Consider the following 23,646-nt stretch of genomic DNA (forward strand, 5'->3'; position numbering starts at 1 on the left):
GCTACTCATAAATATCTACCAATCAGATGTGTAACAAATGCTTATCAAAATTAATAAGTCGAGAAATGGAACAATTATGTCATATTCTACAGGTGTGGTAACAGTGTTTCTGAAACCCAGACTGAACATAGCCTGACCACTCTACCACATATTTAGAATTGAGATGGTTCCAGGCTACTTTTCTGTAGTTACACCAGAGCACAAAGAGGACAAAAAAACATACTGATAGCAAGTGCCTCTAATGTCTGGTGATAGATGGTACATGTGTGGTGTGAGAGAGTATGCCCTTAAGCAGTGAGCACTGAATGGCAAATCTTTTACAGCTTCTGGAAATACTTATACATTTCTTTCTAGTTCTTTGGCATATAGCTAATTTGAGGCTTTGTCAGGGATCATAACATCTGATGCAATGACAGTAATATCCATCTCTATCAAGACAGAGTCCAAAAATTGTTTTTGAATAATAAAGAGGTTTGACACCGCATTAATAGAAGGGTAAAGATAAATATTTACACAGGAGAAGTGGTCCATAGGCAAATCTGTTCTCACACACAGCTGCAAATATTGTGTTCTTTACAAAGTTGTATTTGCCTTCTGTGTCCTGTGTTGTTTACATGCCCTAAAACCTCTGCACAATGGAGTTTTAAGATAAAATACATAAAAGTATTTAAATATTATCATTGAGAATTTTATTTCACCCTTTCTAAAAATAGGTTAATATGTGGCATTGATATTTTTCAACCTCAAATGCAAATTTTTTCAAAAAGTGGGAATTTAGAGCCAAATAAAAAATTAATGCATTTATATTTTAAAAAGAGTTATCCAAGAACAATATTTGTGTTATATAGTTTTATATTTAACCTGTTTTAAACATAATTTTCTAACTTACCTTCATTTTATTTTATTTTTTACCTTATCTTAATTCTAAACTACAATCTTTCTATAAGAATAGAAGCCTAATTCTTTGGAAATAGTGTTCAGTTGGCATAATTGGTATTATAGAGTTTTAAAATATATTATAGAATATTCTGGCACTAGACACTAAATTGAAATTTTAAAGAAAATGTTGGAAATAGCTGTAAGGGGGAAAAAGTAGCCTTTTAAATCTAATTTGTTATGCACCGCAGTAGGGTAATGGATGCAATGAAAGTTCTTTTATTGAGTTCCCATGTCCAAAAGGTATTTAGGTAGCAAAGGATGTTAAGCAGACCCCCTGCAATCCGCCTTTAACTGAAGATAGCAGGAAATAAGGTATATAGGTCTGTGTCCTCCTGGTTTTTATTTCCTCGGGAGTGCAACTCATGCAAAGGACACCTTAGACTGCTTAGCCGATCACAAAGGGTGCACTAGACCCCCTCGCCAGCTGCCTGAATAGCGTGATCTGAAGGGTGGCTGAAACCATACTGGGAGTTCAGTCCTTCAGGTGGGTCTTTTCAAATTCCAATAGTGAGAAGTTCCTGGAGAATTGGTAAGGATTTCACTAGTCCCCAGCAGGTTTGAGATCAAAAGCTTTGGTTAAATAGAAGCCTGTTGGGAAATCTTAAAACCCCTTTGTGATGTAACTTTAAAAAGTTAATACAAAGAACCCTTAGACTGCGGCCGTAACAGCACGAACAAAGAGTATATCAAAACCGATTCCATTAAGGGAAAGCCGACATACAAATTCATTTAATTTAAAGAGCAATCCAGTTATAGATTTAGACCATATAAATTCTTTATATAATAGAACTTAGACCATACCATCGAGCCCATTTAGAAGATGTGCTCATTTCTTGTTACATACGCCAGACTTCATTCTTGGTCATTGAGATATGCTTTTTAAACAACTTATATATTCATTTGCTGAAAGGAGAAAGAGTGGTGTGCATTTAAACTCATTCCTCAAGAAGATACTTTTAAAACAAATTAAAATTAAACTTGATGGGGATCCGTCAGTCAGTTGGTTATCTCTTTTTCATGGTGTCAAACTGCTAATTGGCCAACCTCCTTAAAATAATAAACCTTCAATTGATATTGATTAGTAGATCATTAATGAATGCATTAATTCTAATGTAATTTTTATAATTAATACCAATCCATTTTTTGGCAAGTCACACACTTTTTATTTATTTATTTTTTTTTTGCGGTACGCGGGCCTCCCACTGCTGTGGCCTCTCCCGTTGTGGAGCACAGGCTCCGGACGCGCAGGCCCAGCGGCCATGGCTCACGGGCCCAGCCGCTCCGCGGCATGTGGGATCCTCCCAGACCGGGGCACGAACCCGTGTCCCCTGTCACAACAGTGAGAGGCCCCCGTACCGCAAAAAAAAAAAAAAAGGGAGCAGGAATAAAGAAATTATACTAGGCCAAAAAGTGGGTTGGTTATTGCAAGGTTACTTTCCTTTAGGGGACGGCAGGGAGCTACCAGGCAGATTATGTAACTAATAATCTGGAGATTATTAGTTATTATTAGCTAATCTGGAGATTCCTGGCTTAAGATTCCATTTCTGGGAGAGCCAAAACTGTAATTAAGTCTCAGTTTGGTGATGTGGGGCTTAGCATAAGTTATCCCATTTGGGGCCTGTTGTCTTGTTTTTAACACCAAGTTGCACATAGCGGGATTCATCCCAAAGAAATCTTTTTCAAGTGTGGTCACTATTGACCATGAATATCCTAAAATTCTCATAGTGATAGATGGGGAAACTGATCCTTCTACCATATTCAGTTTTTTTCTTCTCTTCTTCACTCATGTCTTCTTTTACTTCTCTCCCTTGTCTGTTCTTCTACCTGTGTGTCATCTGATTAATGATAGGAAAATAAAGTGGCAGATTAAGTCAAACTCTGTGGGTAAAGTATAAAAATCTTTGGGGCAAGTACTCCTTGAATGAAATACCACAATGAGTTTTCCTCCCAGCTACCTGAAGTCCCTTAAAAAAATCTCAACAAAGATCTCAACTGAACTGACTAGCTCTACTGAAAGCAAACAGACAATACGTTTTTGAGGGTTCTGCATCCTTACAGGGTCTCCACTGAAACAGCTGAGCCAGAAGCCCACCCTTCCCAGGTGTGCTGTCAGATTCTGGTCTGCTTTAAGCTGTTTAACGAGCTCCTATTCGTGTCTGTCCTGATGGAATGTTCACTGAGGTAGGCGCTCTACCGAACAATTAGCCCTTTGTGATAGATAAAAAACTTCAAATCAGTAATGAAAGGAGGGCATGGTTACTAAATCTCTGATTCCCAAATATGCTTATGTGAGTGTATTTACATATATATTCTATATGGATTACATATGTGTTCAAACAAATATAGCTAATCTCTGAGGTGTTATTAGAATATAAACATTCTGCTCGAACACTGGCTCCATGCTCAGGGGGAACTATGTGAACCAGCTTATCTTGATACCCTGGATACTTTCAAAGACACCCTAAGACCTTACTATGCATGACGTTATTGCTTACTTGTGGAGTGCTTTAAATTTTTAAATCCATTCCAACGTGCCACTGCATATTCTTGTATTGGAACTCTAGTCTTGAATTCCAAAAAATTCAAAACCCACTACTCTAGCAAATGAATAACTTGAACATAAAGGTATTCTTTGAACACTTGGCACACCATCATCAAGATTCTGGAAACTGAAGAGATTATTTTAAAAGTGTATGTTATAGAATCAGTCTCCAGACATTTATACTTTTGTAGTGGAAGAAATACCCGCAGAGATGATGCACAAATTCATGAATTGTTCCATAATTTCAAATTGATCACTCCCTCCTCCACCCCACCTTATCTTACATCTGCTCTAACGGAGCATTTACACACTTTATTTCATGTGAAATTTCACGTGTCTTTTTCATTAGAGTCAGAGACTCTTGTTTATTGTTGTTAATTCAGTGACTATCACAGGACACATGATAGGTGCTTAATAAATGTTAGCTGAGCTAATGAATGAAAACTAGATGAGCACCTGGAGGACAAGAAGAAAGAGATGATTATGGGTTGATTTTTTTTCAGTGGCCAAAACAGAAAAAGCAAAAATTAATGTCTAGAATTTTTTCAAAGTGAAAATAGCTATCTTTTCTGACTGATAAATAATACATGCTCACTGGAAAATATTCCAATATCTCACTATAGGGCTTCCCTGGTGGCACAGTGGTTGAGAGTCTGCCTGCCGATGCAGGGAACACGGGCTCATGCCCCGGTCCGGGAAGATCCCACATGCCGTGGAGCGGCTGGGCCCGTGAGCCATGGCTACTGAGCCTGCGCGTCCGGAGCCTGTGCTCCGCAACGGGAGAGGCCACGACAGTGAGAGGCCAGTGCACCGCAAAAAAAAGAAAAATCTCACTATAATTCCTCTATTAGATAAAACCAGTTGTTATGATTTGGTGTACGTATATATCTCTCAGGTGTTAATCTATGCACATACAAGGTTGACTTAAAAAAAGAAAAATTGGAGCCATAGTATATATACCCTTTTGTTCACTGACTAGCTTTAAAAGTTTAACAGTATAGGGCTTCCCTGGTGGCGCAGTGGTTGAGAGTCCACCTGCTGATGACTAATGCCTTTCCATGACACAAGTGTTCCCCTTTAACTGGCTATGGTAGCCTCTATTTTGTATATATCATCGTGTGTTTCATTCTATTGACAGATATTTAGGTTGCAGTCAATTTTTATTATAAACAGTGCTTCAATAAACTTCTTTTAACATCTTTGCAAGTTCAGCTTTATTTTCTTGGCATAAATTCCTAGACGTGAAATGGACTTAAAATGTTAAAGCATGTTGTTAAATTATTCTAGAAAAAAAGGTCATGCCAATTTATACTCCCTCCAACTGTGTATAAGCCATTTTCTCTATCACCTTGCCTGGATGTAATTCATTTAGAAATCCTTGTTAACCTAATAAGGAAAGAAGCCTTACTGGTGGTTGTTGTTATTGTTTTTCCATTGTTGTTTTAAGTCCTAGACTACTTAGGGACCTTTTAAATAAATCAATTCTTGATAAATCACACATGTCCCACCCATGAAACATGTTCAGTACCAAATTAACTCCCCTCTTCTACTCAGCTGGGTTGTCTTCTCTTTGTACCAGCACCAGGTATGAATCAAAGAAACAAGAAGATCTTAATATTAGGTTGAACATACCTAGGAGAGATCTAATATGTATGTATAAATCGATGAAATCTCAAAATAAAATGTGTTTGATTATTGACTAAATAGTTTCATCATGGTTCCCCTCTATTAATGTGGACAGCTGAGTAAATGATAACATAATTCACAAATTATATAACCCTGTTGCAGGAACAAGTCTTCAGATCATATCAGCTACTGGTAATAAGACCACCTACCTCTAAGTTTTATGAAGTCTCTAACGGGATTGTTAGCAATTCTACCACGAAGTCTAGAACTCAAGAAGCTGCTGACATGATGTAGTGGTGTGAAAAAATCTGTGAAACCAGAGAGATGTGTCTAAGAATACAGCACTCACGACATGAATAAAAACCATTTTATATTTCTCTAGTCCCAGGAAGTGTATGTGCCAAACCTTGCCTTGGAAAAAGAAATAGCACCTTTATACTTCAAAGCTTACAATCCTATCCCAAAGAGTAAACACTGGTCAATATTTCTTGCCCATGAATAATGGAAAGGTATTTGCAGGAAGGTCTTAGAGACTTCACGTGTTTCTTTGCGGACTGGGTCAGCTCTTCCTCATAGCCTGCCAATGAGTATGAAGTCTATGTTTTGAAGGCATCAGTGTGAAGAATTGTAGTCCCACTGCACTATTTTACTACTCAGCACAAAACTTAGCTGCAGTGAGCTACCGAGTATGTTCACTAAGACATGGTAGTTGTGTTGTCTATTGCTATACAACAAACAAACCCAAAATTTAGTGACTTAAAACCACACACATTTACTATCTCACAGTTTCTGTGGGTTTAGAACCTAGGCACAGGGTCCCCTTCTTCAGGGCCTCTCAGGAGGCTATTATCTTGAGGTCAGCTGGTACCACAGTCACATTAGCTGAGGCAGGATCTGCTTCCGAGCTCACATTAGTAGTTGTGATTCAGTTCTTCCTAGTCTATCGGAATGAGAGTCTCAGTTTCTCGCTGGCCATTGGCCAGAGGCTGCTCTCGTTTCCTGGCCACATGGGGCTCTCCAACATGGAAAGTTGGTTCCTCAAAGCCAGCCAGAGACAGACCCTGCTAGCAAGACAGAAGTCATGGTCTTTTATAACCTAATCATGAAAGAGACATCCAATAACTTTGTCCACATTCTGTTCATTAAAAGCAAGTCACTAAGTTCAAGGAGAGGTGATTGCACAAGTTAGTGAATACTAAGAGTCAGGGATCATTGGGGACCATCTTAGGAGGCTGCCTACCACAGCAGGTGGTTCCTCAGTTGATAACAGGAATAGAGGACACTGGGGAAAACTGGAAAGGGGAAGGCCTGGAGACACGGTGGGAGAGGAATTTCCCGGGAAAAGGCTCACGACACTCCAGTGACACATACACTGTCAACAAACACAGTTGAATCTGGGGGGGTGTTAACCACCTTGGGAAAGTGTGTTAAGTCTCAGGTCAAATCAGTATGTACCGTGTCAAACCAGTAACTTCTCAAATTATGTATTATTGGGGAAAATTGAAATAATAGTATAACTGGGTGACAATGGCAAATTAGTGGATAACACAGAAACACCAAGAGGGAAAATATTCCATACCTAAGGTAAAAAAATGATCGTAATTCTTCTTCCCTCAAAATGTATCTAACAATTAACATTGACAAAGTGAAATTAATGACATTCAAAGGACTCTTAATCTGTATTTATTCTATGTAAACATGTACACCTGCCATTTATTTGTCATTTGTCGAGCTTAAATTTTGAGTTTGTCTTGTCAAGACCATAGACCTCGTGATAATTTCATGTTTGCCTTTACTTTGCACCCACCATTCACTTTGATAGGATAGTTGGCTCAAAGTAAGGGTATGTTGGGGACCATAAAACAAAATAGAGAAAATATAGCTTACGTATTTATATGGGGGAGGGGAGCTCATACTCACACTAGGATTTTTTTTTAGCATGGCTGTTCTAGTAAGTTGAGCTAATCGGCTGAGTGTTTGCATGGGTGGGTTATATACATGTTTCTGTGATAACAAAAATGAACAGAGATATAGCAGATAAATTGCCTTAACAGGTTTTGCTTGGTTTTAGAGCAAAAACTTACTAATTAATGCAAGTGTTGCAATCATTTTTATGACATTCCCCAAAGATGGCACTTTAAGGGTTATGCCATATGCTGATTGACAGAGGCCATAATTCCACACAATGAGACTGTATCATATTGTTTGAAGTGAGGTGATATTCATCTCTTGAAACTGATCAAACATATCATTGCATCAAACAGTATTACAATATAATCACGCTGTATGTGGAGACTGCCAAGGCTGATCACCATGTTGTACTCTTTTCCCTTGGACTTCTCTAATAGCAGTTGTGACACACCACTGCATCCACATTTTCTTTTACGAACTGCATAAAATTGTGGTTTGGTTATGCTGTGTGAGTGTTTGTTTGCGGACTGCTTTAGAATTACAATTTTCCTTCCATAAAGATCTCCCTAAGTATACAAATAAAAACCCGGTAAGGCCAAGATAAAAAGAGAAGATTCCAAACAGGGCAGAAAATAATTCAAATGCCTTTTATTTGTCTTTAGTAAACAAGCAAACACGGAAGAAATGTCTTTTTAAAAAAAATACTTTTTAGTGTCTGAAACTTCCAATCGTATTTCTTCCCTAACGTACTGTTTTGCAAAGACACTTGCTTTATCTACTGATTCTGGGGCTATTTCAGCTGCAGATGAAAATGATATTAGAACCTATTCTTCTCCCAGTCTTAGTTGCTGCTGATCTTGGAAAGCAGTGCCAGGATGGGCATGAGTAAATGAGGGCAATTTGGCTATTCTCTTAGTGGCATTCTTAGCGGTATGAAATTCTATAACACAGCAGCTTTTAGACTGATATAATTTAGGAATTGCCCTTTTATTATCCATCCATCCAGCCAGCCAGCCAGCCATTCATCCATCCACCTATCTAATAACTTGGGGACTATGTTCAGAATAGTTTACAAATAAACAGGATGCTAGGATGGGAGCCATCATCTATTCACGCTGACATTCACTAAGAGATGTGTTACCAATTCTGGTCCTCCAGGGTTGATCCATGCAAGTCTCTGAGATGTCACCATCCTATCTGGACCTTATTAATTTGTCTAAGCCAACCCTAACCCTAACCTGTTAGGTTAAATATTCTTAGACTTCTGGGCCTATAGCAACTATGTGGTTCTTTCAGAGACTCAGTGGGTTATCAGGAACACAGAGGCTCTCTCTGATTGGTTATCTGAACACTCTCAGAGCCATCTCTCTCTTCTACTGCTCCTGCACTGTGGTGGGCACAGGGAACCTGTGAGGCTAGAGGATCCTGGGTTCCCCCAAGATACAAGACCAGCTAGCTCTCTGCTCCCAGATTCTGCTAACCATGGACATTTCTCCCAGGTCAGGTGAAGAAAGATCAGAGCCAAAGTCCCTTTGCAGAGACACCACCAGTCTTTAAATTCTGTGCTTTCCTTCTGACCACTTTCTCCTTTTCTTCTCTTCCTTAACCTATAGAGACTTCATTTAATATATGGTGAAATACACTGAATTTTCATCTATTTTTCCCAAATCTTTTGTTTGTGATGTTAATATCATGATTTCAGATCTCTAGGGCATGTCTGATACACAAAGGCCCAGGGTTTTGAAATTCAAAATCTGAGAACTGTCTCAGAACCTCTCTTTCTACAAGAGCATCCATTGCTCATGCAAGTAAGGACAAAAATCCTAGTAGCTGCCCAATGGTGAAGAAGGGTCCCTATGTATCCTCTCTCTCTTGCTTTTTTGTCTTCTACTTCATTAATTTTGTTGTTTGATCCTTTATTTCTTTCCCCTATTTTCTTAGAGTTTAGTTGGCTGGATTTTTTTTTTTTTCTAGTTTGTTGAATAGAATAGTTAGTACTACTTAAGCTACATCACATATTTTTTATTTTGCTATTGGTCGCTTTAAATTTTGAAACAATCAAAAATTCCTTTTTTTTTTTCCTAGCAAAAAAGCTAGACAGACAGTATAAATAGCTTGTTTTTCCTGAATACTTATAAACTGCTGACCAGAAGGTCCATTAGCCCCAAACAATTTAATGTGTGTTTTCTACAAATAAGAACATCCTCCTACTGACTGCAACACAACTAACAAAACCAGGAAATACGTTTTGATACACTCCTGCCCTTCGGTCCACAGATCACATTCCAGTTTCACCAACTGATGCAACAATATTTTTTGTAACGAAAGGATCCACTTCAGAATCACACACTGCATTGCTTGTCATGTCTCTTTAGCCTCCTTCAGTCTGGAATATTCTTCAGTCTATGGTAGGCTTTCATGACTTTGATGTTTCGAAGATGAGTCCAGTTACTTTGTAGAATTTCCCTCAGTTTAAATTTGCCTGAAGTTTCCTCAGGATTGGATTCAGGTCACAGTATCACAGAAGTGATGCTGTGTTCCTCTCAAAGAAGCAGACCAGGTCATGCATGGTTTCAATAGCTGATGTTCACTGTCACCACTTGATAAAAGTGATGTCTTCCAGGCTCTTCCACCATAAAGTTACTTTCCCCCCTTTGTGGGGAGGTACTCTGAAACCATGTAAATATCCTGTTCCTCAACAAACTTTAAATTCATTCATTCATTCATTGATTTATGCTGGTATGGTCTCTTATTTTACTTAATATTGTAAATTCTATGAGGTACTATCATGTTACTATCCATATGAATACTCAAATTATGTCCAATGTGGCTAGTAGGAGTTCAGTTAAGCTGACGTCTAGGCCCTTTTGATATGTGCCCATCATTTTTTTTTTTAAACACTTCTTTGGTTTATGGTAGAAGTTCCAGGTTTTTCTTGTACTTTTTCTCTCCCCCAGCCCCAGAATCAGGCATTTCTCTAAAAATTTCCCTTTTTTTTTTCCCTTAATGGAATATGGTATTTGGAAGCCAAGATCTGGGCGCTATGTATGTTCATTGTTTTTGGAGCATTGCTGCTTCCCATATAGAGCCAGGAATTATATATATATATGTGTGTACCATATAGTTACATTTATATTTATTTCTATCTATAGAAATTGAAATCTAGCTATCTATATTTATCTATAGATACTGAAAACCACGAGTTCATGCTTATACCTTCAATCACATGTTTCTAATTTTCTCCCTTTCTGTATATGTAACCCCGTCTCTAATAGTGAGAAGACAAGCTTTCATAATTATTCAAATATTTACTTATGCAACCAACCTCACTTAATGCAACCAATCTCCCATCCCTGCTATGATCCCCTCCCACACACAGATGCCCTCTTCTCCCTGTTTGGGCTCTGACTCCCCTGTGTGGATACCTTCTCGCCCTGTTCAGGCTGATTCCTCATGCTTTTTTGCCTACCATCCTTGACTAGATGTTCTCTTCGTCCTCCTTGGACCCTGGTATTCTCCAATCTTGCTCTGTCTCACCTAATGGCTTTAGAAATGAGTTATTCAGGAAGGGGAAGGAGTACCAATCAAGTTTTTCCATGTAATGTTTTCCTTATCCTCTTCAATCCAGAGTTGAGTTTGCGGGAAAGCAAGAGAAATCACCAGGGGCCAAAAGAAAGAAGGAACTGAGAGCCCAAGTAGTAACCACATGAACTAACTAGGCAGTATAGGAGCTGGGGTGGACTAGGGTGGGGTTATGTCTCAGAAACCTAGGAGTTTTCACTTTCATTCTCAGAAAGACACAGGAGACAAGACCTTGGAAATTCTGCAGGGAGGTGGGGATTTGAAACTGAACCTCCTACATAAATCCAGGATCATTTAGGGCTTCCCCTTCTGTGAAATGGTAGAGGAGAAATAATCTGTACACTAGCACAAAGAGACAACAAGGAAGCAAGCTATTGAGGCCTGGGTGCAGGGTAGAAAATAAGCCTTTCCAGAGAAATTGTGATCATAGACATGTGCCTCAAATGAGCTTCGTGTCAACCACATGGCCCTGAACACTCCATATTGAGATTCAGTGTATTCCCAGCAGAAGCAAACTGAGAAAAAAATCTGGTGTAATAAAACCTTATCACAGGCCACACTTGATGCCTCCAGATGAAGCCTATCAAAACTGAGCTCACTGTTCAAAATTACAACACATTCAAGGTAACAATCCACCTTGAGAGACACAGGAAAGAGTAAACACAGCAGAATTAAACCCCAAGGAATTTCAGATAATAGAGCTGTAATAGAGAGACTGTAAAATATATAAACTTTAAATGTTTAAAACATTAGAAAAGAAAAATAAAGCATTAAAATATGTGTCTGTGTCCTAATCTCCTCTTCTAAAGGACATCAGTCACATTGACTTTGGGACTCTCCCTAATGACTTCATTTTGACTTAATTACTTTAACACCTTAGCTCCAAATCATTCTGAGGTACTGGGTGTTAAGGACATCAATATATGAATGTTGGGCTTCCCTGGTAGCAAAGTGGTTAAGAGTCCACCTGCCAGGGCAGGGGACAAGGGTTCCAGCCCTGATCCGGGAAGATCCCATATGCCGCAGAGCAACTAAGCCGGTGCACCACAACTACTGAGCCTGCGCTCTAGAGCCTGCGTGCCACAACTACTGAGCCCATGAACCACAACTACTGAAGCCTACAGGCCTAGAGCCCATGCTCCGCGACAAGTGATGCCACCGCAGTGAGAAGTCTGCACACCGCAAGGAAGAGAAGCCCCCGCTCGCCGCAACTAGAGAGAGCCCGTGCACAGCAACAAAGACCCAACTCAACCAAAAAAATTAATTAATTAATTTAAAAAAATATATATGAATTTTGAGGGAGACAATTCAGCCCATAAAACTGTGGTAAACTGAACCTCACCAACCTCTCTTCTCTTGGCACTCTCCTGTTTCCTCTCTGCTTTCCAGATAATTCTCTGTACTCAATGACCTTCTCTTTCTTGCCTCAAGGGCTTTGCAAAGACTGTTACCTGCACTCGGAATACTTCCCCCATACTCCCCAAATTTGCTTAGCCAAAAGCTAGGTCTCAGCTTCAATGTCATTTCCTCAGAGAAACATTTCCTGACTCTCAGATTAGATTAGGTCTCTGTGTGTTGTGTTCTTCGCATCATTTTTGTACCACTTCATAATTCTAATTAAATGATTAACTGTATAATTACTGAATTTCCTTGATCCTATGATGCTATGTGTTGTTAGATGCAACATCAATTTCAAAACACTTGTAGAGAGAGGAAAGAAATACTACCCTATTAGTCAGCTATTGCTCTAATAATGCTGCATGAAAAACCACTCCAAAATTCAGTGACTTTAAATAACTAGTGTTTATTTCTCCCTCATGGGTCTGTGAGTTGATGCAAGTCACTTGTAAAAACTCAATTTCAGGATTCAGCTCTGAGCTCCAAGCTGCAGGCTGGGTTGGTTTCAGGTCTACTTCATATATGTCAATATGCTTCCAGTCCATTGTGTTCTCATGGTGAATGACAGATGTTCAAGCAGAGGGAACATGCAATGCCTGTTAAAGCCTTGGCTTGGAAAAGGCACACTGTCACTTCCACCCATTCTATTGGTCAAAGCAAGTCACATGGCTAAGCCCAACATCAATGGGTTGGGGACAGCACCCTGCTTCCTTTAGTGGGAGACACTGCAAAGCCACATGGAAAAGGGCATACATGTATACTGTATAATTCAAAATAGGGTGCAATTGGGAATAATCACTCAATGCACCATAACTACAGCAAACAGTACGTACATAGCTTTTTATTATGTTGACTTACAAAAGATTATTCAAATATGTTTGTTAATACAAAAAAATGCCACTTTATTCTGGGTTAAGAGTAAATCTTCATAGTCAGAGCCCAAAGTATCTTCTGAGTCATTTTTGGTCACCAACCATTATGCACCTCATTCTAGCCACCAGTTCTTCATATAACCGGGGCTCAGGACCTTGACCTCTTTAATGCTTTTGTAAGTTTTAGGCATACAAAAGAAGACCAGGGTTCTCTTTGCATTCTCAATTTGGTTAAGCTCAGAACGTACCCCCCAAATTGATGCTTTTATCATTGGAAATTAAAAACTTTTCATAACAATCAACAAGTAGTTTTGTTTTGTTTGGGGTTTTTTTTTTTTTACTGCTTATTAAATTTTTTTTTATGGAGGTAGCATTGGTTTATATCATTATATAAGTTTCATGTATACAATGTTACATTTCTATGTCTGTATACACTACAGTGTGCTCACCACCAACAATATAGTTTCCATCTGTCACCATACAGTTGATCCTCTTTCTGTTTCACCCTTCCCCCAACCTTTCCCCTCTGGTAACCACTACTCTGTTCTCTGTAACTACGTGTTTGTTTTTGTTTGGTTTGTTCATTTCTTTCCTTTTTGTTTGTTTTTTATATTCCACATATGAGTGAAGTCTTCCAGTAATTGTCTTTCTCTGTCTGACTTGTTTCACTTAGCATAATACGCTCGAGGTCCATCCATGTTATTACAAATGGCAAGATTTCATCTTTTTTTATGGCTGAGTGGTATTCCATTGTATATATGTACCACATCTTCTTTATCCATTCTTCGATTGATGGATTTCAGGTTGTTTCTATATCCTGGCTATAGTAAGTAATGCCACGATGAACGTAGGGGTACATACATGGTTTTGAATTAGTTTTTTTCTAATTCTTTGGTAAATACCCAGAAGTGAGATAGCTGGATTAATACGGTAGTTTTGTTTTGTTTTGTCTTGTTTTGTGGTACGCAGGCCTCTCACTGCTGTGGCCTCTCCCGCTGCGGAGCACATGCTCCGGACATGCAGGCTCAGTGGCCATGGCTCACACGCCCAGCCGCTCCGCGGCATGTGGGATCCTCCCGGACCGGGACATGAACCTGCGTCCCCTGCATCAGCAGGCAGACTCCCAACCACTGTGCCACCAGGGAAGCCCCTATATGGTAGTTTTAATCTTAATTTTTTGAGGAACCTTCATATTATTCTCCTTAGTGGCTGCACCGATTTACATTCCCACCAACAGTGTAGGAGGGTTCTCTTTCCTCCACATTCTTGCCAACACTTCCACAAGTAGTTTTTGACAGATGCTTGACACTTGAATGATAATCTTTCACAACTCATGAACCTCTCTAGCTTGGAAATTCTACAATCTCTTTCTAGTGTCAATTGTACTATCTAGCATGCGACAGGCAACTCAACCGAGTGTGTCCTAAAAACAAAAGGAAATACAAGTTTTATCTCTTGGTGGATATTTTTCCATCTTAGTTTGTGTCTGCAAAGGAATTGAGTGTTTCTAGGTGACATTTAAGTGCAAGTCTAACATTCCTCCAGTGATGAATATTAGTTTCATTTATTCTAACTTTGTCTTGTGGCTCTATTTCCATGTTTTTCTGCACATCCATCAATTTTCATTTCAAAGCTACTTGTAGTGTAAGTCTCTGAACAACATTTGAAAAGACAACTAGACACCTAAATTTAAGTAAAAATTCAACCCCATATAGCAGTCTAAATAACTCAACTGAGAGGACATTTGATTAACAAGAGATGCAATGTTACCTATATCACTTGTTCCTCTGCCCAATAGCTAGAAAGTTTCTTGTAATATGGATTGAAGGAGTCATCCCATTGTAACACTGGAGCAGTCCTCTGAAATTATGTCTTGCTTGGTTCTCCTCCATCTCCCACAAGTGCAGGAAAGTGACTCAGGCAGGGTGGACAGTGTCGTTTTTACCAGGGTCTGACTTAGATGCTAGATATGATCGATTCTCTCTTCTCAGGCTGTAAAGATCATGTGAAATATGATGAGTCATCTTTCCCACCACACTGAGATAGCCTTCTAGAGAAAGAAAACAATGCAGAGGAGGGACTTTGAATGAGAAAGAGAGACAGAAAGACAGACAGACAGACAGACTGAGCCAGATCCTAGAGGATGGAGTTCTCATAATATCCAAGATCATCTCCTGAAACTTTTTGACACATAAGCCAAAGTTTATGCCTGATTAATGTGAGTTGATTTCTGTCACACACAATCAAATAGAGCCCTGGATATTACAAAACAATAACCCACATGAACAACATCATGGTTATAAAAACACACGATAGTGCAGCAACCACAAATAATTTCAGAATAACTCAAGCCCTTCATTTGTTTTCTTGAACATGATGAAGGGGACAGAGAACCTTAAAAGTCCCCTTTTGCTTCCCCCGTCCAGTGGCTCACACGCCGCAGCTGTTTCTGCTCCTTTACATCTGTCTTCAAATTCCAGTCTCACATCAAGATAACCTCCTCCCCCAAATTTAACCTTTTGAACTTTTGTACTCTCTTCCTTTCCTCCCTATTCTCATGCCTAAAGCTCAAAAGACCTTGTCTGTCAAAGCAGGACTCTCAGGGCAGGACTCACCTCAGAGCACAAGAAACCACGTTAGCAAATGAGGGAAGACTGGGAACGTCCATGCGTGCTTCATTTTTGTCCCATTGCTCCCCTTTTAAAAATGTTATAAAAAATGTTATAAAAATGCTTAATTTTAAAGTTACACAAATGTGGTTTAACCTTTGTTGGCTTGTTTTTCCTTGCTAACCCAATGTCTTCCACATACATATTAGATACTTCATAACAAGTTTTTGAAAAAAAGAAGAATTAATGACGAGATGAATCTCTGAATGAATGAGAAAGGAATGTATGAATAAATGTAAAAATGAGACATTAGAGATTCGGGGGGAAATTATTACTGGGAAATTAAAGACATGATCAATAAATGTTGGACATGGAGAAGATTAAAAAATACAGTTCTAAAATCCAACTCATTCTTTCACGTACATAAAAACAGAACAAAAAAAGAAAAGAACTTTGAAAGTAAAAGCAAGTCGTATATATATGTATACATATATATGTATATATATAGAAAGCTATCTACAATTTAAATAATCCCAGTGGTAGCTGTAACCAAGTGTATTAATTAGAATTCTTTGCAAGCCGCAGAGAACAAATCTGAACAAATAAGACATAAATGTATTTATTGGAAGAAGTATGTTTTACTGACCCAACAGTCATCTCCTCCCTCTTATCTTTGTGAACTCACACTAGTTTTGTTCATGGCTCTAATTATCCCTCACCCATATGGCTCCAAGTGAGGTCTTAACTGAATAGAAGCCATTTCCATCCCTGCTACCAGTTTATGCATATATGAGATGTGTGGGAAATTCTCCTAATGGGCTTCTGGGAAAAGCTTTCCTTACTTGCAGAAAGAGACCCAAGCAAGAAAGAAAAATCCCTTCTCCTGTGTCTGAAAAGAGGGATGTGGTGAAGATGTGATGACTGGATTTCTGTAGCCTTCTTGTGAACATAAGAGGATAGCCAACGGGAAGCTAACATATCAGGATGAAAGAGTGGGATGAGGCAGTCACTCTACATCCACATTTCTTGTCTCTGAAATGATAATTTCCCCAGAGCAACTCAGCTGAGCCAGGTTTTTCTGTTTTTCTGCAACTGACAGAATCCCAGGGATAGAGAACCATATCAAAGGGAGGCTGGACATCTGAGCTTGGGATTGGGTGGAGCCCCAGAAGCTGTGGAGGTTAGGAAGCAGAACCCAATAATAGCTGCCTTTTGGTGAAAACAGTCTGGTTGGGCTGCGCTAGGTCAGGTGAACTGAATTCCAGTGTTGTCTTTTTGTTCCTCTCTTCAAAACAAGTTTCAATTCCTAGGCCTGATAATATTCAGTAAGAAAGAATTAATTCCTCAAATCGGACTTTAGATTCTAATACAAGGTTAGGTAGATGCTGAACAGCCAAAAATATCAAGTGTCTACAACATCAACAAATTAGCTGGTTTTTCCCAAGATCTCCTGTATTATGGGTTTTCTTGTTTCTTAGTATTCATTCTTGGGGGCTTCCATTTCTCCTAATCATCTTCTGTCCTTATTTCCTGCTTCCATAACATTCTACGTCTTTATTTTAAATCATGCCTTCTGCAATGTCACTCTCGTCTGCCTTGTCTATGCCTTCATTCCCCAAATGTGGAAATAAATCAAGCCAGTTTTGTGTCTCAGATTTTCAGTGGAGTTTTGGGGTTACAGATGGAGATTACATTGGAGTATAAGCTGAGAACTAAGTGTAATATACCTGTCTAATAAAAAAAAATTAATAATCAACTATATCCCACCATGGGGAATTTGTTGCTGGATATGTTAAGTTCTAGCTCATGTCTCTCCATCCTATGACTATTTTCTTTTCCTCTCTACCAGGTTTTTTTTTCAATTTCCCCAAATTCCTTTAATTTCATAAACAGAATATTTCTCCATCTTGTACTCAAAATCAACCTTGTGGCCTTACGTATGCATAGCCAAGAACTCATTAAAGAGCTCTGTCAATGGGTTTCTATCCTTTAAAACACAAAGCATTGGGATAGCTTGGAATTAGTTTTTTCTTTATATGATACAAATTTTAGGATGTGCTTCTCTCTTTACCAACCTCTGTAAGCAGAAGGGGGGCAATTTAAAGATTTATTCTTCCCCATTTCACAGAAAAACCTGTGGGGATTGTTTTGTTTTTTCTCTTCCTTTCTTTTTCTTCTTCCCCATCCTCCTTCTGTTACTGCTCCTTCTTTTCCTTCTTCTCTCCACCCAGTACAAAGGCAGTGACTGTAATTGATTCTTATGCCCATAATTCAAATGAAGAACAAAGTATGAAGTCCAGTCTGAAGGAAAGAGGGAAACCGGGTACAGTGTGATACGGCTGCTAGTCCCAACTCTGCAATATACTAGCAGTACGCTTTTGAGTTGCTTCTGAAGTCTGGGATTAAAGCTATGGTTTACCTATATCAGAAGGGTATTAGCAAGACTAAATTAGATGATGGATGAAAAAGTACATCCTCAACTATCAAGGACTACCCAAATGTAAGAGAATGAATACCAGATAGTGAATTCCATCGCCGAAGGTCCATGAGAACAAAGCTGCTGACTGTCTGTGATAAAAGGCAGGAATTCAATCAAAGAGCAAAGAACCCGGGGACTGAGACTTTGGGGCGCCAAGGTCAGAGTGGGGCCAATAACAAGACTTGACTTGAGATGGAGCGCTACTGAAATCCTTCTATTTCTCTTGCAGAGGCAGATTTGATCTCTGAGATTGCTGCAGGTTCAAACTTAAGAAATCTTACTCTGCTCTTTCTCCTTTAAGGCTGAAGGAGCAAAGAGTTAATTACCTTGTTATATTTGTCTCTCTTCCAAATTTTCCACACGGGCTTTTTTTCTTAATTAGCTGTCATATGAAACTAGAAGAATATTTATTATTTACTGTGTGTATTAAATTTTATGTCTTTTCTTCTTAATTCTTAAAATGGGTAAATTTACTACTTTTCATATTTGTCTCCTAAAAAAAGCAATGTTTTTATTTGTTGCTGTTATTGTTGCTTTTATTGTTTAGTTGTAGTCCTCATTTGACTTTTCTTTGGGTCAGTAATTCTTCATAAAAAACAAAATGAGAAAACCTTCTGGCGTGCTTTAGATTAATTGGAAGAAGCAAATAGTTTCCCCATACGTTTTCTTATTCTTAATGCTTTTCTTTTTATCGTTTACCCAATTTATATACGATACCTAGAAATGCCCACTGAGTATTGGTTAAATTATATGGCTTAACTTCAAGGCTCTGTAGTAACTTACTAAAGTATATTTTATAAAGTGATTTTGGTCGTCAAGATAGCATGACTATACAACGACTTATGTGCATATGTGGCTTGTTGCCATGGTACTAAGTCAGCTCCAAAGGAAACATGAAATGCACACCTACATGCCAATTTCAATCTCAATTATATATCTACTGCAATTCATTAGACTTAGGGATTCCAAAGGGTTTATACATTTAAAGACTTGCTTAACTGGTTTAGAATTTAACTGCTAGCCAAGGTACTCGGAAGGAAAGCATTTCTGAATAATTCCTCTATTTAAAATCTTCTTTATTTTTACCCCGACAGTAGGTAACATATAACAATGCATTATACATAGTCTTATTTTGTGTATGTATGGCTTACTTCTATATCATAAATGCTTTAAAAGCAAAGAATGTCTCTACTCCTCCTTCCCCACCTCCTAGTGAGGATGCGGATATCTAATATAAGTTTCTCTTAAAAACGTTAGGCTTGACGGAATTCCCTGGCAGTTCAGTGGTTAGGACTCTGCGCCCTCACTGCCGAGGGTCTGGGTTCAGCCAAAAAAAAAAAAAAAAAAAAAAGTTGGGCTTGAATGGAAAAACTGGTCCACAAGTATCAATCAAGGTTCACTTAAGAGTTCCCCATAGCTGTTTAATATCTCAATGCAACAATCTAGGTTTTATTTGGAAATGATGATGATTTTAATATGTCTTAGGCCAGTCAAAGCAATTTTGAAAGCTCTGTTTGATAAGCTTCTTTTATCCCAGTTACATCTTTTGCTTCTCTCATCTCCCTTCCCCTCCACCTTCTCCAATTTCTTTCTTCTGTATCCCTTACATTTCTTTCTGTTTTGTACTCTCTCTTCTACTCTCTACACTTCAGCAATTACTTAGGAAAAAAAAGAGTCTGGCATTTTCCTATTGCAACGCAAAGGAAACCAAGCCTAAGCATATCTCTATAACATAAAGACCCAGTGGGTTCATTTTTTGGGGAAAAAAATGCGACCAGAAAGGAAAAATATCCAGATTTACAAAATGTCACAATTAGATTTTTTTAAAAGTATATATAGTTCAGCTTGTTTACTTGGAAAAGGGACTCTTAATGTTCTTAATTATGTGTAAGTAAATAATCTGGGTTGATAGAATTTTAGAGGAAGCTGCTAAAACTAAAATGTTTGAGAAAACAGATATTGCTTAATGGACAAAGAAGCCGCTGTACACAGCGCCCGTTGAAAAAACTGAGAAGTAAAGGACCCATAACATCCACAGGTGACTGGGAGAATGTTTTGATATTTCTGCAGGTGTTTGTCTATAAAAGCATTTCAAGGTGTAGCTTTCTACTGATTCGACCTTGCTAAAAATCAATCTAGGAACTATCATTTGCTAATCAACGTTTTTTTTATCACATTTTCCAAACTTTTTTCAGGACATGAGAGTTTTTAGTTCCTCCTTCTTGAGAAAGAGACCCCCTGATGGGAGACCCTAAGGCCACCTCTGGACTTCGACACTATGTCTGCCCTGAATTGAAGGCCCTGTTGCTGAATTTCTCCAGTTTGCAAAGCAAGGAATTTCGCACTAAACTTGAGTTTCTAACTTAAAAATAAAACCCCAAACCTGCTCATCTATTGCAGGTTAATGTACTCCCTTTGTTTCATGGTATGCATTTAGATGCATTTGAAATAAAAGGTGAGTTAAATCAGAAATCTTGGGGACAAGCATTTACTATTTTAAAACAGAGAACGTCAAATGTTTTTCAACCCAGTACCAAAGGGCATTTCACAGGTAATTTCTCAGAGCTGATGCTAGCTAATTATTAGCTATCATACCCTGCCTCCCATTCTAAGTGACTATCTCCTGGCAGAAAGACACAACTAGGAGTGTTTTGTTTCATTTGTCCTTGGAGTTTTTATCAACATCAAGAAGGTAGACTGAGCCAAAGTTAGAAGAATTCTGGAGCTAAGCAAAAAGCGACACATTTAACAGCCCCCATTAATTGGGGTTGTTACATGATTAATTTGAGAAAAACAGAAGAGACCGATTTCTTTACAACTCACAGTTGGATGCAACGCACTAAAAGTAATCCTGTAAATTACATTTTAAATCTTCAACATATTCCGAGCAGATAAATTAGTGGCATGATTGACCAAACTCCTTTTAAAAGTACACATATTACGATGCATCATAGTTATAAACAGATGGTATTTGGCCTCCTTCCTATTCTCAACATTTGGAATTTCTAAACTATGTGAATTAAACAATAATATTTTATAAACATACAAGGGATTTTGCTCACTGCTTTGTTAACATAGAAATTATACAATGCTGACATTTATTTAAATTTTAAAAAGTAAACAACAGTGTGCATTGAAATAAAGCAAACTAAAATCAACACAGAGAAGTATGTTCTGTGTGCATATTACCTACGATGGCACTGGCCTTTTTAAGGGAAGACATGATGGGTTGAAGAACAAATGGTAGCTTAGATGGGTCTAATCCTTTGTACTCCAAAGGCTCATTTAACACCTCTCTGTAAACAACGGATATTTATATCATAATTGGCTATTTGACCATCATTGTTCACTTACTGTATAACCTGCTATTATGGAGTTAAAAGAAGTTCCCCTTCATTGGCTCATCAGCTCTCATAGTAGTGAAAGTGTACTCGCAGTTTTGAAAACACTTCCACAAACGGGAATCATTCTGACACTTCTACTCAGAATGAGAAACATTATCATTATATCAATAAGTATGTATTTTTCTCTTTGGGGGATATTATTGCCAGAAAGAAAAGGAAATGTATCAGATCTTAAGGTCATTTACTGAGATTCCTTTCTAAAATTACAGTTTTAACCCTTTGGCCACATTTTGGAAGGGAGACGCATCTGCTGAGTTGATGTACAAAATAGAAGGCACTCGGTTTTCAAACACTATTCTCAGATTTGCAAAGTTGTCCTGGGATGTATAAATAATAAATCAGATATTTCAATCTGTTTTATGGTTTTTGAAAGCCCTGATTATCATTGTTTAGAGACATTCTCTTCTCAATGCACTTCCCAAGTGTTCTTGTTCTAGCTTCCAAGGCTGGGCTTAGGAAGGCCACCTTCCCCTACCTCGGTTTACTCCTGGACTGCTCTTCTCACATTTTAAACAAACAATCAACCAATCTCTACGTTCAGGTCTACAGTTTGAGGACCATTTCAAACCAGAGGGGGTAAAATCTTGAGTGATAGGTGCCAGCGATGGTCACCAACACTCCAGGCTAAGAAGGTTTCTTATATTTGGTCATTGGAGTGCACCACTTTAGCCTACAATCTCTATTGGTGGGAAAGAGAGGAAAGTATGCTACAACTTAGATGGACAGAAAAGGAAAGGGCTCTGCTGAAACCAAGAACAAAAGGCATTTTTCTCTTAAACATACAGTTTTAAATGTGTCTATGCAAATAAATACCTAATGATAAATAGTAATACTAGCGGGAAGGAGGCCCTTTTAAAAACATAGATGCCTCAAAATGATATTAAACGTTTTCCCACGTTTTTTTGGAAATCAATGTGATACTTCTAGATATTCTCCTACCCAAACACTGCTTAACCTCTCTGTCCCCCACCCTCTTTGCGCCTTCTAAATAAACAATTGGTGGTCAGGAGGAGAAACAGTTTGCAATCCAAAACACAGGTATGAAGTGAAAAGAAAGGCGACCTGAGAGCTGGCAGTGGGATTGAAATCACAAGTCTGAACATATGAGAGATTCGAAGAGGAGTATTTTAAAATTAATAGCCAGAATCCCTGCCTGGAGAGTTCCCGAGCCCATCCCCACTCCCTTCTCTGTTTTTGCTTAAGTTACATTTTTTAAAAAGGACTGCGGGGAGAGAAATCATTCTTTTTGCTTCATCTTTGTCGGATTCTCTCACTGAGGTATGAGACTGGCCGACTCAAGGAACCAAGTACAATAAAATACTTAGACGAACAGAGAAGAGTTCTGCCCGCCAGGGCTACGCCGCCTTCCCGGAGGTGCGGAGGGGGACCAGTCAAGCCCGGCGCGAGGGAGCCAGGGCAGCACTGGGCCATCCGCCACGTGTGCGTGTGTCAGCATGTGAGTGTCGGTGCGCGCGTGCCGGGGTGCGTGCCCGCGTGTGTGCGTGACAGTGTGCGCGTGTCGGACTGTGAGCGCGCCGGCGTACGCGTGCCGGCGCGGCTTTGCCCGGGAGTCCGAGCGAGTTGTGAGCGCGAGCGCGGCGGTCGCCCGGGGCTCGCTCGGCCCCGCCGCCTGGGACGCGCCCCGCGGCCTCGGGGCTCCTCTGGCTCTCGGTTCTGGGCTCAAGCGCCGCCGAGGGGGCTCGGTGAGGACTCCGTGACCTCGACGTCCCCCTGCGTCCCGTTTTCTCTCGCCGGGAGAGGTGTAGAACTACCTCCACGCGCCTTGGCCGGGATCGAGCGGGGCACTGAGGGCGAGCGCCGCCGCGGACCGGAGCTCGGGCACATCGGCCCCGGGGAGAGGGTGCGCGGCGAGCGCCCGCAGACCCTGGGCCCGCCGGACCCTCGGCCAGCCCTTCGCGCTCTCGGAGGCTCTGGCGCCGCTGCCCCGACGCTCGGGGCGAGCAGGGCGAGCAGGGTGGGCGCCGGGGCGCGCGCTTTCGGGCAAGCGACCGCTTCTTCCGGCCGAGGCCCCCGCGCCCCGCCGCCGCCCCTCTGCCTACGGCCCAGTCGGGCCACCCGAGCACCCAGCCTGCGGCGCGGGGCCAAACCCGACCGAAGGCGGAAGACCTGAGAAGCAGGGAGGCAAGGAGCAAAGAGGTAGCCAGCCCCAGACAAGGAATCCTTAATTACAGATTAAAGGCAAGCGAAACCGTGCACCACATTTTCCATGTGTCAGCTGACGGCAGCGACAAAAGGAAACACAGAATGCTGGGGGGAAGAAGGC

The 23,646-nt window shown here is 39.9% G+C and overlaps 1 protein-coding gene across 6 annotated transcripts in view; it reads right to left on the reverse strand.

Annotated features, from left to right (window-relative positions):
• The window catches only part of QTMAN (queuosine-tRNA mannosyltransferase), a 357,381-nt gene that overhangs the window by 21,977 nt on the left and 311,758 nt on the right, over nt 1–23,646 (reverse strand). The window contains exon 10 of one of the 6 annotated variants that reach the window (XR_003003173.1): nt 14,641–14,862. The exons of 3 other annotated variants lie outside the window; for them this stretch is intronic. Coding sequence is in view for 2 of the 3 variants with exons in the window: in XM_024744096.1 (XP_024599864.1) it covers nt 14,827–14,862 (36 nt within the window). In the remaining variant the exon portion in view is untranslated. Of the gene's footprint in view, nt 1–14,077; nt 14,863–17,724; nt 17,781–23,646 lie in introns of those variants that run through there. 2 more of the 6 variants (XM_024744096.1, XM_024744098.1) reach the window with 2 other exon arrangements.

The sequence above is a fragment of the Neophocaena asiaeorientalis genome, unplaced genomic scaffold (genome assembly GCF_003031525.2).
Source record: "Neophocaena asiaeorientalis asiaeorientalis breed wild unplaced genomic scaffold, Neophocaena_asiaeorientalis_V1.1 scaffold11, whole genome shotgun sequence".
NCBI classification, from domain to species: Eukaryota; Metazoa; Chordata; class Mammalia; order Artiodactyla; family Phocoenidae; genus Neophocaena; species Neophocaena asiaeorientalis.